This window comes from Haplochromis burtoni, unplaced genomic scaffold (assembly GCF_018398535.1).
Source record: "Haplochromis burtoni strain Fernald_Lab_line unplaced genomic scaffold, NCSU_Asbu1 Contig_271, whole genome shotgun sequence".
Lineage (NCBI taxonomy): Eukaryota > Metazoa > Chordata > Actinopteri > Cichliformes > Cichlidae > Haplochromis > Haplochromis burtoni.
The window spans coordinates 781,212-793,590 of NW_024582632.1; the positions used below are offsets into that span (position 1 = coordinate 781,212).

The 12,379-nt window shown below is 41.9% G+C and overlaps 2 protein-coding genes across 2 annotated transcripts; both read right to left on the reverse strand.

Annotated features, from left to right (window-relative positions):
• Positions 1-1,031: 1,031 nt before the first annotated feature.
• Positions 1,032-6,093, reverse strand: LOC102306547. Its single transcript, XM_005939617.3, has 4 exons — positions 4,474-6,093; positions 2,019-2,128; positions 1,690-1,908; positions 1,032-1,228 (listed from the first exon to the last, which is right to left on the reverse strand). Exons 1-4 carry the CDS (start codon positions 4,920-4,922, stop codon positions 1,032-1,034), a joined length of 975 nt encoding a protein of 324 aa, XP_005939679.1. The 5' UTR covers positions 4,923-6,093.
• Positions 6,094-6,215: 122 nt separating this feature from the next.
• Positions 6,216-8,749, reverse strand: rpl35 (ribosomal protein L35). The gene is made up of 4 exons (XM_005939619.2): positions 8,601-8,749; positions 8,006-8,142; positions 7,089-7,170; positions 6,216-6,404 (listed from the first exon to the last, which is right to left on the reverse strand). The coding sequence occupies exons 1-4, from the start codon at positions 8,601-8,603 to the stop codon at positions 6,255-6,257; spliced, it is 372 nt and encodes a 123-aa protein (XP_005939681.1). The 5' UTR covers positions 8,604-8,749; the 3' UTR covers positions 6,216-6,254.
• Between the last annotated feature and the right edge of the window lie 3,630 nt (positions 8,750-12,379).

The following is a 12,379-nucleotide window of genomic DNA, read 5'->3' on the forward strand; positions in this document are numbered from 1 at the left end:
CTGCTCTGAGAGCCAGGTGACCTCTGATGCACGACGGTGTTTATGCACTGCAGGGACACCTGAGAAAATGCCAAACTAATGAGATCTCTGTGGACAACTGACATGCCAACATATACTGTTAGTGGAGCAGGAGTGTTGTTTCAAAATAAAACCTGGACAAATGACAGCTGTAGCGACAAACTAGAAAAACGTAGAATGTGGAAAACGGAGAGCGTGAGAATGAAGAGAACAGGACACGGCTAACAAACAACCAAAGAGTTTATTAGAGCGATAGAAACCACAGAGTTCACTGAAGTCCTGTGACGAGCTGATCAAGCACTTCCAGACTGCAAACAGTCCGTTTGAAGGCCGCTATCAGCTACAGCTGCTGCTGTTGGTGCACCTGGTGGTTATTGTAGTCACTGTTCTAACTTTAAGGCTTTATAAACCCAAGTGGCCAAGTTACAGGTTATTGCTGTACTTTAGTCTTTTAACATGAGAGTCAATAGGGACTCAGTGATGTGTCAGAAAACAATGAAAAAGCCTGTTTTTCAGTCACTCTCCTCTCTAAAGCAGCAGCCTTCTGTCAGGACAAGCAGGATGAGCAGTGTTCGATCATTCATTACTCACGTACCGTCAGTCCTTTCTTTCATTACAGCTAAAACAGCGTCTGCCAAGTTTCTCTCATGACTGTTTGCATCCATCCTGTAAATTACTGCCATCTCGTGGCTCAATAAAAAAGGCAACCCAAACATGCATTTTCACATCAAATCTCTTGATTGACTGAATATTCTCAGTTTAAAGTCCCAATTATTCCAGCAGCAGTGGAAAATGAATGAGCTGGAGTTACATTTCTTTTTCCTTTGATTTGTTAATTGTACAAAGAAAAACTGCTTGGCTCAAGTTAAAGTTCTCCTTTTAAGGTGACAGCATGTTATTGCTATCGTCACTGCTGGTTGTTAGTGTTAAAGTGTCTTTTATTAAGCATTCAACAAATCAGCTGTAGGGTCTGACTTGTTCTGTAAGAGGTGTGTGATTCTTCTCATTGTGCTTTAAGCACACTGTAGAATAGAGCCAGGCCGAGGCGAGCTGCAGCGTTCGGCGTCCTGCGTGCAATCTGTCGCATCTGTGTCGCGTCTTCTTGCTGGCCTCCTGTCGGCAAACAGGTAGCAGATCATGCACCACACGCTGTGCTCTGGAGAGATCTGGGCACCACTGCTGCTGCGAAAGGGTCTCAGTGCACAGGAGCCTGTCAGCAGGAAGAAGAACAGCTGGGAGCAGCGCTCACTGACATACAAGCAGAAACAAGGATTTAGGGCAGACGAGAGCCTGAGCTTTGGGCTCACAGGGATTACTTCTACATCAACTGATGCCATTACTGGAAACTTGTTTATATGAGCATCTACGTTCCCCTCTCGCCGACAGAAGATGGGAAGAAACTATAAACTTTTTTTAAACAAAACTTTGCACATTAAATGAAAATTAAATGAGCACGGCCTGATGTTTGGACTCTGTTACTTGTATACAGTCTCACTATTTGCTTTGTATCACTTTCATCTTGAACAGTCGTGGACTTTGTGACATCTGATCTACAATAAACATCATCACTAAACGATGTTGTTTGGAATCCAAGCAACACTTTCATGCTCCTGCTGAGGAGTGAACATGATGATAAAGTGTAACAACAACTTATTGGACTCAAACCATTACCAAGGAGGAAGTATGCAGCTGCACTGAAGGAGAGGATGATGAGGAAGATGGTGCCTACACCCAGGTCTCCCACGGCACAGGCATTTGGACAAGCACAGAGGCTCTCCACCCACATCTGCAGGGGCTCCCTGCTGCTCAGGCTCTGCTCTTGGTTGACAGACGTGGACTGATTTGGATTACAGTGGTAATGCACGACTGTCATTGGGAGCTTGTTGTGAGCTGAGACAGAAGAAGAAGAAGAAGAAGAAGAAGAAGAAGAAGGGGTTGGAGTATGGCAGCACAGTAACAAACGTCTGTATATGTTGGATTAGTGTGTTAGTGAGGCTCACCAAAGTAGGAGACAGACAGCAGCTTTAGTGTGTCGTTGTAGTAGAACTCGTTCCCTTCATGGTTTCCATAGTTGATATACTGGCTGATGTGTCTGCCGAGCCTGTGATCCCTGTTCACAGAAGAACAGCAGAGGGATTGAGGCAACTGCCACATCTGTAAAGCAGAAAAACTTGTTTTCTTCTAGTGATAAAATAATCTCAAATTCTCTGTTTTAGAAGCATATTTAATAAAATACAAAATAAACCCTGTAGCGGTGAATGTTGTCAGGATCACAGTTTCAAATTCTAAGCATCCTCACACCTCTTTGCTGGCTTTTTTTTTAAGTACGAATTCAGTTGGAGGAGTTTAAACGTGTCGTGTATGAATTATGACTTTAAAACTTCATTTTTTTAAACATGTACTTTTCAAAGAGTTTACTACATGTCCACTCAGTTGGACAACTGATGTGTATGGAGTGACACATCAGTGTCCAATGTAGTGGTAGCGCTGCAGAGATGATATCTCTCGACTGGCCGGGAACGCCGTGGTGTTCCCCGACAAGCCGGAGGAGGTGTGTGGGGAGAGGGAGGTCTGGGCTTCTCTGCGACCCTGCTCTGCATAGGAGGAAGAAGATGGATGGAGACTTCACAGTGGCTTTCATTCTTTATTAGTGTTTGCAAAGATCTGACCAGTTTTAGGTACTAACTTTAACTGCTTGTCATATCACATGTTAGTGAGTAAGGTAAAGAACTACTTTCACCTCTCATTGTTAGTACTTTGAACTACTGCACTTTACAACTTTTCAGTTTACCTGTACTGAAATAATGCTACAGTGTCGACACACACACACACACACACACACACACACACACACACACACACACACACACACACACTCACACACACACACACACTCACACACACACACCACACACACACACACACACACACACACACACACACACACACACACACACACACACACACACACACACACACACACGCACACACACACACACACACACACACTCACAGCAATCGAATGAAAGACTTCAAGTCTAACCTGACAACATTTATGGGGAAAAACCCACTGACCTTCATCACAAATGACCAAACATCACTTTAAGAGGATTTAGAGGAAACAGGTTGTTTAAATTATCAGATGGAGACTTTTGTGAATTCAGTAAAAAAAGAAAATGACCAAAGAACGCCTGTCACATCAAACCCAAAGAGGCAACAATTAGTCTACAACTGCATATTTTCAATGGCGAGAAAAACACATCCCATTAAAGGGGGTAAAATATAAAGAAACGAGGGGTGGGTTGAGAATTCTGCACAATATTGTACATTCATCCCCGAGTAAGACTGAAGGAAAGAGATGACTTCTATAAGACTATAACGTCTCTCAGTAAATTCCTTTAACTGGGCTGGTTCTTCAGCCACGGGCCTTTTTTACTCCCAAACACCAAGAACACACACAGTGCTGTGATCTCAGTCAGCAGCTGCACAGCCTCTTGAGTCACGACATGGTGTAGATTTCAGGCGGGAGCGCTGGGGACACACTCCCCCAACATTTAGAACACATACATTTGAACTACGACAACAGTCCTCAGTGAGGAACAGGAGGGTGTGATGAGCAGCGTTTGGAGAGTTTTTCAAGGTTCTCTCAGCTATTAAAACACATTTACTATAGCTGAACATGCACATTCATGAAGACACGAGACAAGCCCGATGTTAGACCACTCAGCTCAATGCGTAACCATCTCTGGAAGGATGAAAACACAACACAGCACAACAGAGTCAAACATGTTTACAAAATAGGACAATCAGGATAAAATTACCTGAGAAACCTGCAGAGAATTTTTAAAGCAATCCAGAACAGAAACCTCGCAGCAGTTTTTCCCAGTTTATGTCAGCCAGTGCTAATTTTGTTTGAGCATGCGTTCCTTTAAAGACATCGATGCTGATGTTGGAAAAGGTCAAGTAGTGCATTAACAACTAGAATGTGCTGTCTTACAGTTAAAATATCCCGTGCGAGACGTGTAAGGCATCCGTGAGTGCTCCAGAGAAAACCTATGCTCACATTCACAAAGCAGGTCTACAACTACGGAAGAAAGATGTTTAACATTTAATGTTTTCTGAAAACTCAATAAGCTGTGAGCCACGGCCTTGTGTTTGTGTTTCCTTTACATAAATCAAGACGTTTCCTTCAAAAATGACTGCAGAGAGAAGGAAACGAAGTGTCTACAGTTCAACATTTCCTGGGATTGGATGCCAACACAGAGTCCAAAGGAAGCCTTAATCAATGGTGGAAACCACTGGAGTTTATCGAAATGTTTACCAGAGGTTAAAACAGTCAGGTGAGAACTGTTCACAGCTCAAATTCACAGAGAGAGACGTGCTGAGGCGAATACAGTCTCTACAGTTGGTGTGACATAAATCTACATGCTCGTTAGAGTAATGCGTCTGTTCTACCTGACAATGAGGCATGCTGCGACATCGGTGCAGTCACTTCCTGTGAAGTCATCCGGCAGGGAGAAATGCTGGCAGGGGCTGAAGGACAGGAGGACCTCTGTGTCCACCGGGACCACACTGCCTGCTGCCACGGGCTTCAAACGACCCAGGAAGCCGTCTGCATCTTCCATAGCCTTCAGGCTTATAACTCCGCTGCCATTCTGCATGATGCATTTGCAGCTGTTGACTCTGAAGCAGCCTGCCTTCTTAGCAGATCTCCCATGAGAGGAGGCAGTCGGGCAAAACAGGCCCAAACAAACAGATAGTGTGAGGAAGACAGCGTTAGGGATCATACTGGCGGTGTGAGCCGCAGCAGTGGACAGGGGCGAGTTATGTGCTGTGAGGTACCTCAAGCGTAGCTGACAGTATGGTGAGGGTAGAAAAGTAATTAGAGTAAAGGTGATTACCATTCCTCACATTCCTAAGACTCTCTAAGCTCAGATTAATGCCCCTGCATACACAGAGACAAGCCCGGCGTCCTCATGGAAGAACTCCATCATCACACATTAAAACCATTTTCCTAACTTGATGTACACAGTACACCAGCACTGATACAGCGCATACTTTACAGGACCTGTGAAGGTGCTCTGGCTTCAGGAGATTAGCACCAATTAGTACTATTACAGGTGCTAGTTATTAATATTGTAGGCTCTTTACAGTATGAAACGCCTTGAGGCAACTGTGGCAGTGATTTGGTTCTATATACATAAGATTTAACTGAATTAAACTGAACCTGTGAACAAGGTAGAGCTTCTATAGAGTTTGGATCTGTCAATCAAACACATCCAACAGATGCTGAGATCGATGGAATCTAGATAATATGGAGAGCTCGTCTTCATGTTCCTCAAACCCTCCCGAATAATGTTTTCAGTACAGCAGGGTGTGTTATCCTCCTGAAAGAGGCTGCTTGCAACAGGGAACATCACTGCCATCAAGGGTTAGATAGTTGTTTAGATAAGCTGTACGTGTAAAGTCGCATCAGCATGAAAGACAGAACCCAAAGTACATGAAGCAGGCGGTGCGGGAGCTGCATGTCATCAATTTTTGCCTTTTGTATTAATTCTAAACCTCTTCAGTCTGATATGAATTGATTGTCTTTTCAGATCTATTTAAATGTGTGTTTGTTTGTGGCAGAAATCATGTTGCCCTAAAAAACACAAAGTTAAATGGTTGTATAACTTTAAATAGTTTAAGTTCATATATCGTGAGGCACTGTTTGCTGACTAATGCTATACATGTATGTCCCCAAACACCGTGTACCAGCTCCTGTTGTGAAAAACATGTTATTGGCTGCAGTGAGACTTCCAGCGTTGTGCCAGTTAACCCAGCACCATCACGGAGCTGCTGTTGGTAGACATGAGAGATCTGATGTTAAGCAGATGCTACGACTAAGTTGTTTGTAGTTGCCACAGTGCCTTTGAAATAAAGACTTCACAAATTCACAGCACGAGTCATTCAGTATTTGGGATGTTACTGCCCTGACTGTGCTGCCCTCTAGTGGTGTTTTTGGCTATACACAGGTCATTAGATTGATAAACACAGAATGTCCCTTTGCTGAAATTAACTTCAGGTATCTCCTTTTTGACTGCCTGTAACAAAGACACTAAAGAGCAGGCACACACTTCTGAAACGTTACTGTAACATAGAAACATGGCCTGGTTCATGTATGTATTTAAGTGTTTATGGAGAAACAACACAAACAGTACGTTCCAAAGATTTTATTTTGTTACTAGAAAATGCCTCTAAGCTTTGACGGCATATTTGCGGACTGAGTAGAGGAGGTCTTTCTTCTGCTGTTTCTTGGTGCGCAGGCTCTCTTCGTGCTTGTTGAGCCGGCGGCGCAGAGCTCTGGTCTTCTTGGGTCTCAGATCCAGGGGCTTGTACTTCTTGCCCTGCAAAAACGGTTATGTTTCAGTCAAGCTAAAAAGCATAAATCACAATAAAAATCCATCTGCAAGCACGGATGTGTCATGTTTTAGAGAGCAAAATGTTTTGCGTGAGGGTTCACTGCAAACACAAGAACTCAGCATGGCTGCATCCGGATGCATTAATGCATCACACTGTGATTACACCGACTAAAACCTTACAACATGTAACTGAACAAAGTGACACAGGAGAAGTTTCTAAATGTTATTCTGGCTCATGTCAAAGCATCACAGCTTTTATACCCTGTGCTTATGTAATCTTGGTAATCTTGTTGTTAATGACAGTGATTACTTGTTTTAGTCAAACAACCGATTGGCTGTTATGAATTTAATTGATGTTGGTGGAAACAAACTTTATTTTATCAAATTGAAGTAACAAAAACATTTAATTAACTTGTAATTCTTACTGGTACGAAGAGCAGGCTAATCACAGCCGTGCCTTGTTTAGAATTCTTACTTCTTAATATGTCTGTGAAGGTTCTCAGTCATCCAGGTCATCGTTTTCTTTGCAAGCTCCTTTGACTACTTCTTAATATCAAATACAGTCACAAGTAATTTTGGTAATCAGCTGCGATGCTTCAGCAAGAACCGAAGGAGTTTGAAGCAGGCAGATGTGTGTGTTTTAACATGGGAACAGCTGGAGGGGCTCACCTTGTAGAACTTCCTCAGATTCTCCTTCTGTGTCTGGTTGATTACAGTCAGGACTCTGGCGATGGACTTGCGAACAACACGGCTGTGAAGAATAAACAGCAAAGTCAGCCGTGCAACCACTTAGGAAAGTGTCCAAGACAAGAGCACATTAGCTGTTTTAATGTACTTAAAAAAACTGCAATGATTCTAACAAATGTCTTGTTGTGTATGTATTTCAGGTCAGGCAACAAAAACAGAGTGAACCACACATCAATATACAAACACGCTTTTAAAATACTGGACCAAAGTCAATGTTAAGGCAAAAATGAAGACTTAAAGACAAATCCGTGGGGCTTTAAACAATCATTTTTGGTTATATTGTTTCTTCATTTGCTCTTCTTAGCTTTTAAGTCATTGTTCATATTCACTCTCAGGTATTTCAATTACACATTTTAATAGAATATTGCTTCCTAAACACATTAAAAAGGGACACGGCCAACAAATCAGCCAGAGCTAGAAGTCTGAGCAGTCACATGTTACTCAAATGACTCAACATCCATGTAAACTTCTGTTAAACTACATGCAAGTTTCTCTTTAGATGGGGTTACCTATAGCAAAGAAATGTATCCCCAGGACAACTCTTTCATAGTGTGTGCCAACTCTGAACTTGCTGACTTTATGGTCATTACTTATTCTGTACTTCTTCAAGTGACAGCAGTGAGCCATGGAATCCAAACCTATTAGCTAGATTAACCCAGCGAAACAACAGCAAAACTAAACATTTCTCATTACAACTGTGGTTGGGAAAGTATTTACTCAAGTGCTATCGGATGCTAAGTGAATGACATCCCATGCATCCCTGACTACAAGTATCTATCTGACCGGTTAAGGATCATCTGGGTTGGTTTGGTTCAGTAGGATTTATGTTCAGTACTCACATCTTGGAGAGTTTGGAAGCAGCTCCACCAGTAACCTTGGCCACTCGCAGCTGGGACAACTCATTTTTCAGGTCGTCGAGCTGCTTCAGCAGCTCCTCCTTCTTCTTGCCCCGCAGATCTCTTGCCTTGATTTTGGCCTGAATGACAGAAAACAAGCAAACACGTTGTAAGGAGAGCATGGGCATTAACACGCCATCGGTTCGGCTAACACGCACAACGCAACACTATCTAACATTATCATCCGTGCGTTACACATTCGCATTACTTAGGGGAAATTTTCAAGCTACTTGCTACCAGTATTAACAAGGACACGTTATTTGTACCAAATGCTTCGGTTCAACTACGCAGCAGCAGTAGATACTTGTCGCTATTTTTTCCACTAGCTTCAGGTTAGCAACTCAGCTGAGCGGCGCTGGTCGGTACGAGCGCTCCGTAATAAATCATTTTATTCTATTCTGGTAGCAGCCTGCCTGTCAACATACGCACTAACAGGTACCCAAGAAGTTTATGAACGCATATAGCACGAAACAGACGAGTTTCTGCGGCTCTTAAAGACCAAAATTGGGCAGTTAGTCGAAGAGTGAGAGTCCCCCACCATGTTCCTTTTCGCTGCTCCGTCGGAAAGGCCGGACGCACCGCGTGCTCACAAAAAGCAGTTTCCGGAGATTTTTTTCTTCGTCATTTCAGTTTCTCACCGTGCAAACAGCGCCACCGTGGCGCGGAGGACTGAACAACACACCCACCCACGCAGTACAATCGCTTCCAGTGGAACACCCCCCGGAAGAAAAACGGGTACAAACAAATGAAAAGAGACACTTTTATATAACTTTGATATAATCACAGACCAAATGAAGCAGCTAAACAAAAAAAGTACAACTATATTATTGTCATTTCCTGATCTTAGGACATGGGACGTGTGCAAAATCTTTGCATATCAGAGTTATATTGCCACAGTGGTGTCAGAAGTGTGGGGAAAAATCAGGTAACGTTGATTTTCTAACCAAATGTGCAGAATTTGAAACAAATGTAGGCAGGTGCTGTTTTTCAAACCCAACTAAACAGCCAAACTACTTCACACAGACGGCTCTAGACTACGTGATCCTGTAATTTACCTTTACGTTTATCTTTCTTTTTACTGCTAGGAAAAAAAACCCTGACACATCGACCAAATATAGGTTACTTGAAAAATATGGCAAAAAAGGGAGAAAGAATTATGTGCCTGGTTAATTTCCTATTAAAGTTGAAATCACTGAAAACGGGTACATATGAAAACCAAATAATAATAAATAACAGTTAATGCTGTTAATGAATTGTTACAAATATAGGACAGTCATGCTGGGGGGTGTCAATCTGAATGGGGTCTGGATAATTTTAGATGACCAAAACTAGGCACTGTGAATCCACCTTAGTTTACAAATTGTGGACACACACTTCTAATCTGTGTGGGTTTGCATTTTTCTTTTCCAAGTTCCATTTTCTTTAAAGGGATAACAAACAAGCAGAAAAAAACACTGAAGCTTTATAAGTTCAAACTATCACTGCAGTTCCTCTAGGGTCCACTTCTGCTGCCGCTAAAAGGAAGTCAGACCATGACGTGTCCCATTTTAAAATGCCAGTTTTACAGCATTGGAAAGCCTTTGGATTAACACCCCCATAACACATAGTTTTCATTTTTTCATAAATTGGTTATTTATGATTAGGGATGCAATGATTAGGGATGCACCGATACCGATACTGGTATCGGGGCCGATACTGTAAAATGTGTGTGTACTCATACTCGTAACAGTTAACCGATACCATGAACCGATACTAACTTATTTCATTAATCAGAGGGTGGCTTGTCATTTTTGTTGTAGTTTTTTAGATTGGCCACTAGGGGGACATCCCGCGCTAAACAGGCACAGGGTTAGGCGAGTCAGACCGGCAGCTCCAGATAAAAAAAGAGAAACTGGAGGCTGCTGTAGCTAGGCTAAACAAAATGTCAGCAGTGTGGACCGGAACAGCCATAGCTCAGGTTTTGGAAAAGCGATGAAAAATGTCAAGAGAAAATCCACGGGCAGTTAAAATAACAGAGGCTCTGACTCATTTTATCGCTCTGGATGACCAGCCAATGCCGGTCGTGGAAAACATAGGATTCTTCTCAGCACACTCGAGCTGCGATATGAAATTCCCAGCTGCCCACACATCAGGGAGGTGCCAAAACTCTCTAAAGAGGTAAAGACAAGCAGTGTGTGCGCGATGTCAGTCCTTGGTTTAACGGCACAGTGGACTGATGATCCACGGGCAGATGGGGAGTTCGTTCGTCAATGCCAAATGCTTTCGTTATTTTGTTTGTTTGTTTACATTATGAACACTGCAACAATTTAAAAGTTTATTTTATTCCAAACCTAATTTGTATTTATTTTATTCCAAACAGAAGTGTTTATTTATTATTCCGAAAGCTGGAGACAGTGCCAATAGTTCAGTGATATTTTGTTAAATTACAATGAAGAGACTCTGCAATAATTTAACAGAAGTGCTTATTTTTCACTTGAAATTTTTTTGTGGTCATTTTTATTAAGATATTATTTATTATCGGCAGAGAATAAAATAAAAACTGTCTTCCAATTCATTGCATGTGTGTGTGGTAGAAGTATCGGTTTTTGTACTCTGTATCGGCAAGTACTCAGATCCAAGTATCGGTTTGAAAAAATTGGTATCGTTGCATCCCTAATACTGATATAACAGTTAGCAGCATGCTAACAACTGTAGCTGGTGGCACTCTACCAACTGAACTACAAGGATCACAGAACTGGAGATATTTTAATGGACAGATCATCTTTTTCTTCAGTTTTGGTAAGGGAAGTTTTTGTATTTCATTATTGTTTTACTTGTTTAGTGTTAATGTGTCTATAAAAAAAATGGTGAGGCCTCATAATAATAATAATAATAAACCAATGGGTGATATCTTGGTGGCCACAGTTTGCAACACATAATTAAGAGTGTTTTATGATCTAAATAAAGTGGACATTCACAGCTGTTGAAAAGCCGATGTGAATAACCAGACCAACGCACAGCACCGGCTCCACCAACTTTCACACAACAAACACGTCTTTCTGAATGACTTTGAGCTACTCTGTACCAGTGGTGCCTCCCAGAGTCACAGAATAAAACAGTCATAGAAACATCACTGAGTCATTAAAAACAAAAAGGCAGAAAAGCTCTTTGAGTGTTTAACACAGCAGAATCAACCAGGTTCAAAAGTGCATTCGTCATTTCTTTGATTCTCAGAGTATAAAAGCTGACGGAGTGTCCATAACCACGTCAGTCTGCTACCTGTAATAATAAAACATGATGGCAAATCTGCATTCAAAGATGTGCTCTTGCTTTCTCTATATACAAACAGATAAAACTTCAAATCACATGACTGACACTCAGGACAAGACACCGTTATGGACAGTGTGACGAGCTGGGGCAGAAACATGTATGGGCTCAGGTCTATGATAACGATAAATATTATAAACGGATCACGGTTGACATTCACTGGTTTATAAAGTTTTCAATGCATACAGTATGTACAGATTTCTCTTTATAAACGGCCAAGTGGAATGTACTTTGATTTACATCAGCAAAGGCAGGTGAAGGCAGAGCCTTTCCTTCATCATTTACAGAGCATTCACCTTATTTATCATATACAGCTGTGGTCAGTTTACAAACTCTCATTTTGGACTTAAGTGATTTCTTTCAGCCGTTCTTTTTCCAGGGTGGACTGCTTATACAGTATGTGTCTTTAACAACTTAAAAAAAAAGAAGAAGAACTGGGTATTATTTTGTATTGTTGGGTATTATTTTTTATTTTGAATTGTCTCCAAAGGGCAGTTGGCTTCATGTCAAGTTTGCAGCCGTCTATTTCGGAGCGGGGCCTTCTTTTTCGGTCAGCACTCTCTCCGTCCATGGCGACGTACTCACTTCATTGTGGATGCTGTTATTAGCAGCTGTTAGCAGTTCATAGCAGATCTGACCCTTGGTGGTTTCTGGGTTGCTCCTGAACATCCTAACCAGTGTCTCATTTCAGAATGACAGCTCGACTCTTCTTCCAGACACTGGTGAGGTGGTGAGACACTGGAATAACTTGTACTTATCTTGAAAAGTGTAGTTGTTTAGGAATGGGTCCAATGGACATTCACAACTTGTGTAAATTCACAGTTCTCCTTCTGCGACCTTCACTGAGGTCCTTGGACTTCCCACTGTTCTTAGGAATGGATGATGCAGTGAGTGCTGTCAAACAAAAACTTTATGCTGACAGAGAGAAACTAACAATTTTAGTCATTAACAATCACCAACAGTTAGAGGTGTGTGTGTGTGTGTGTGTGTGTGTGTGTGTGTGTGTGTGTG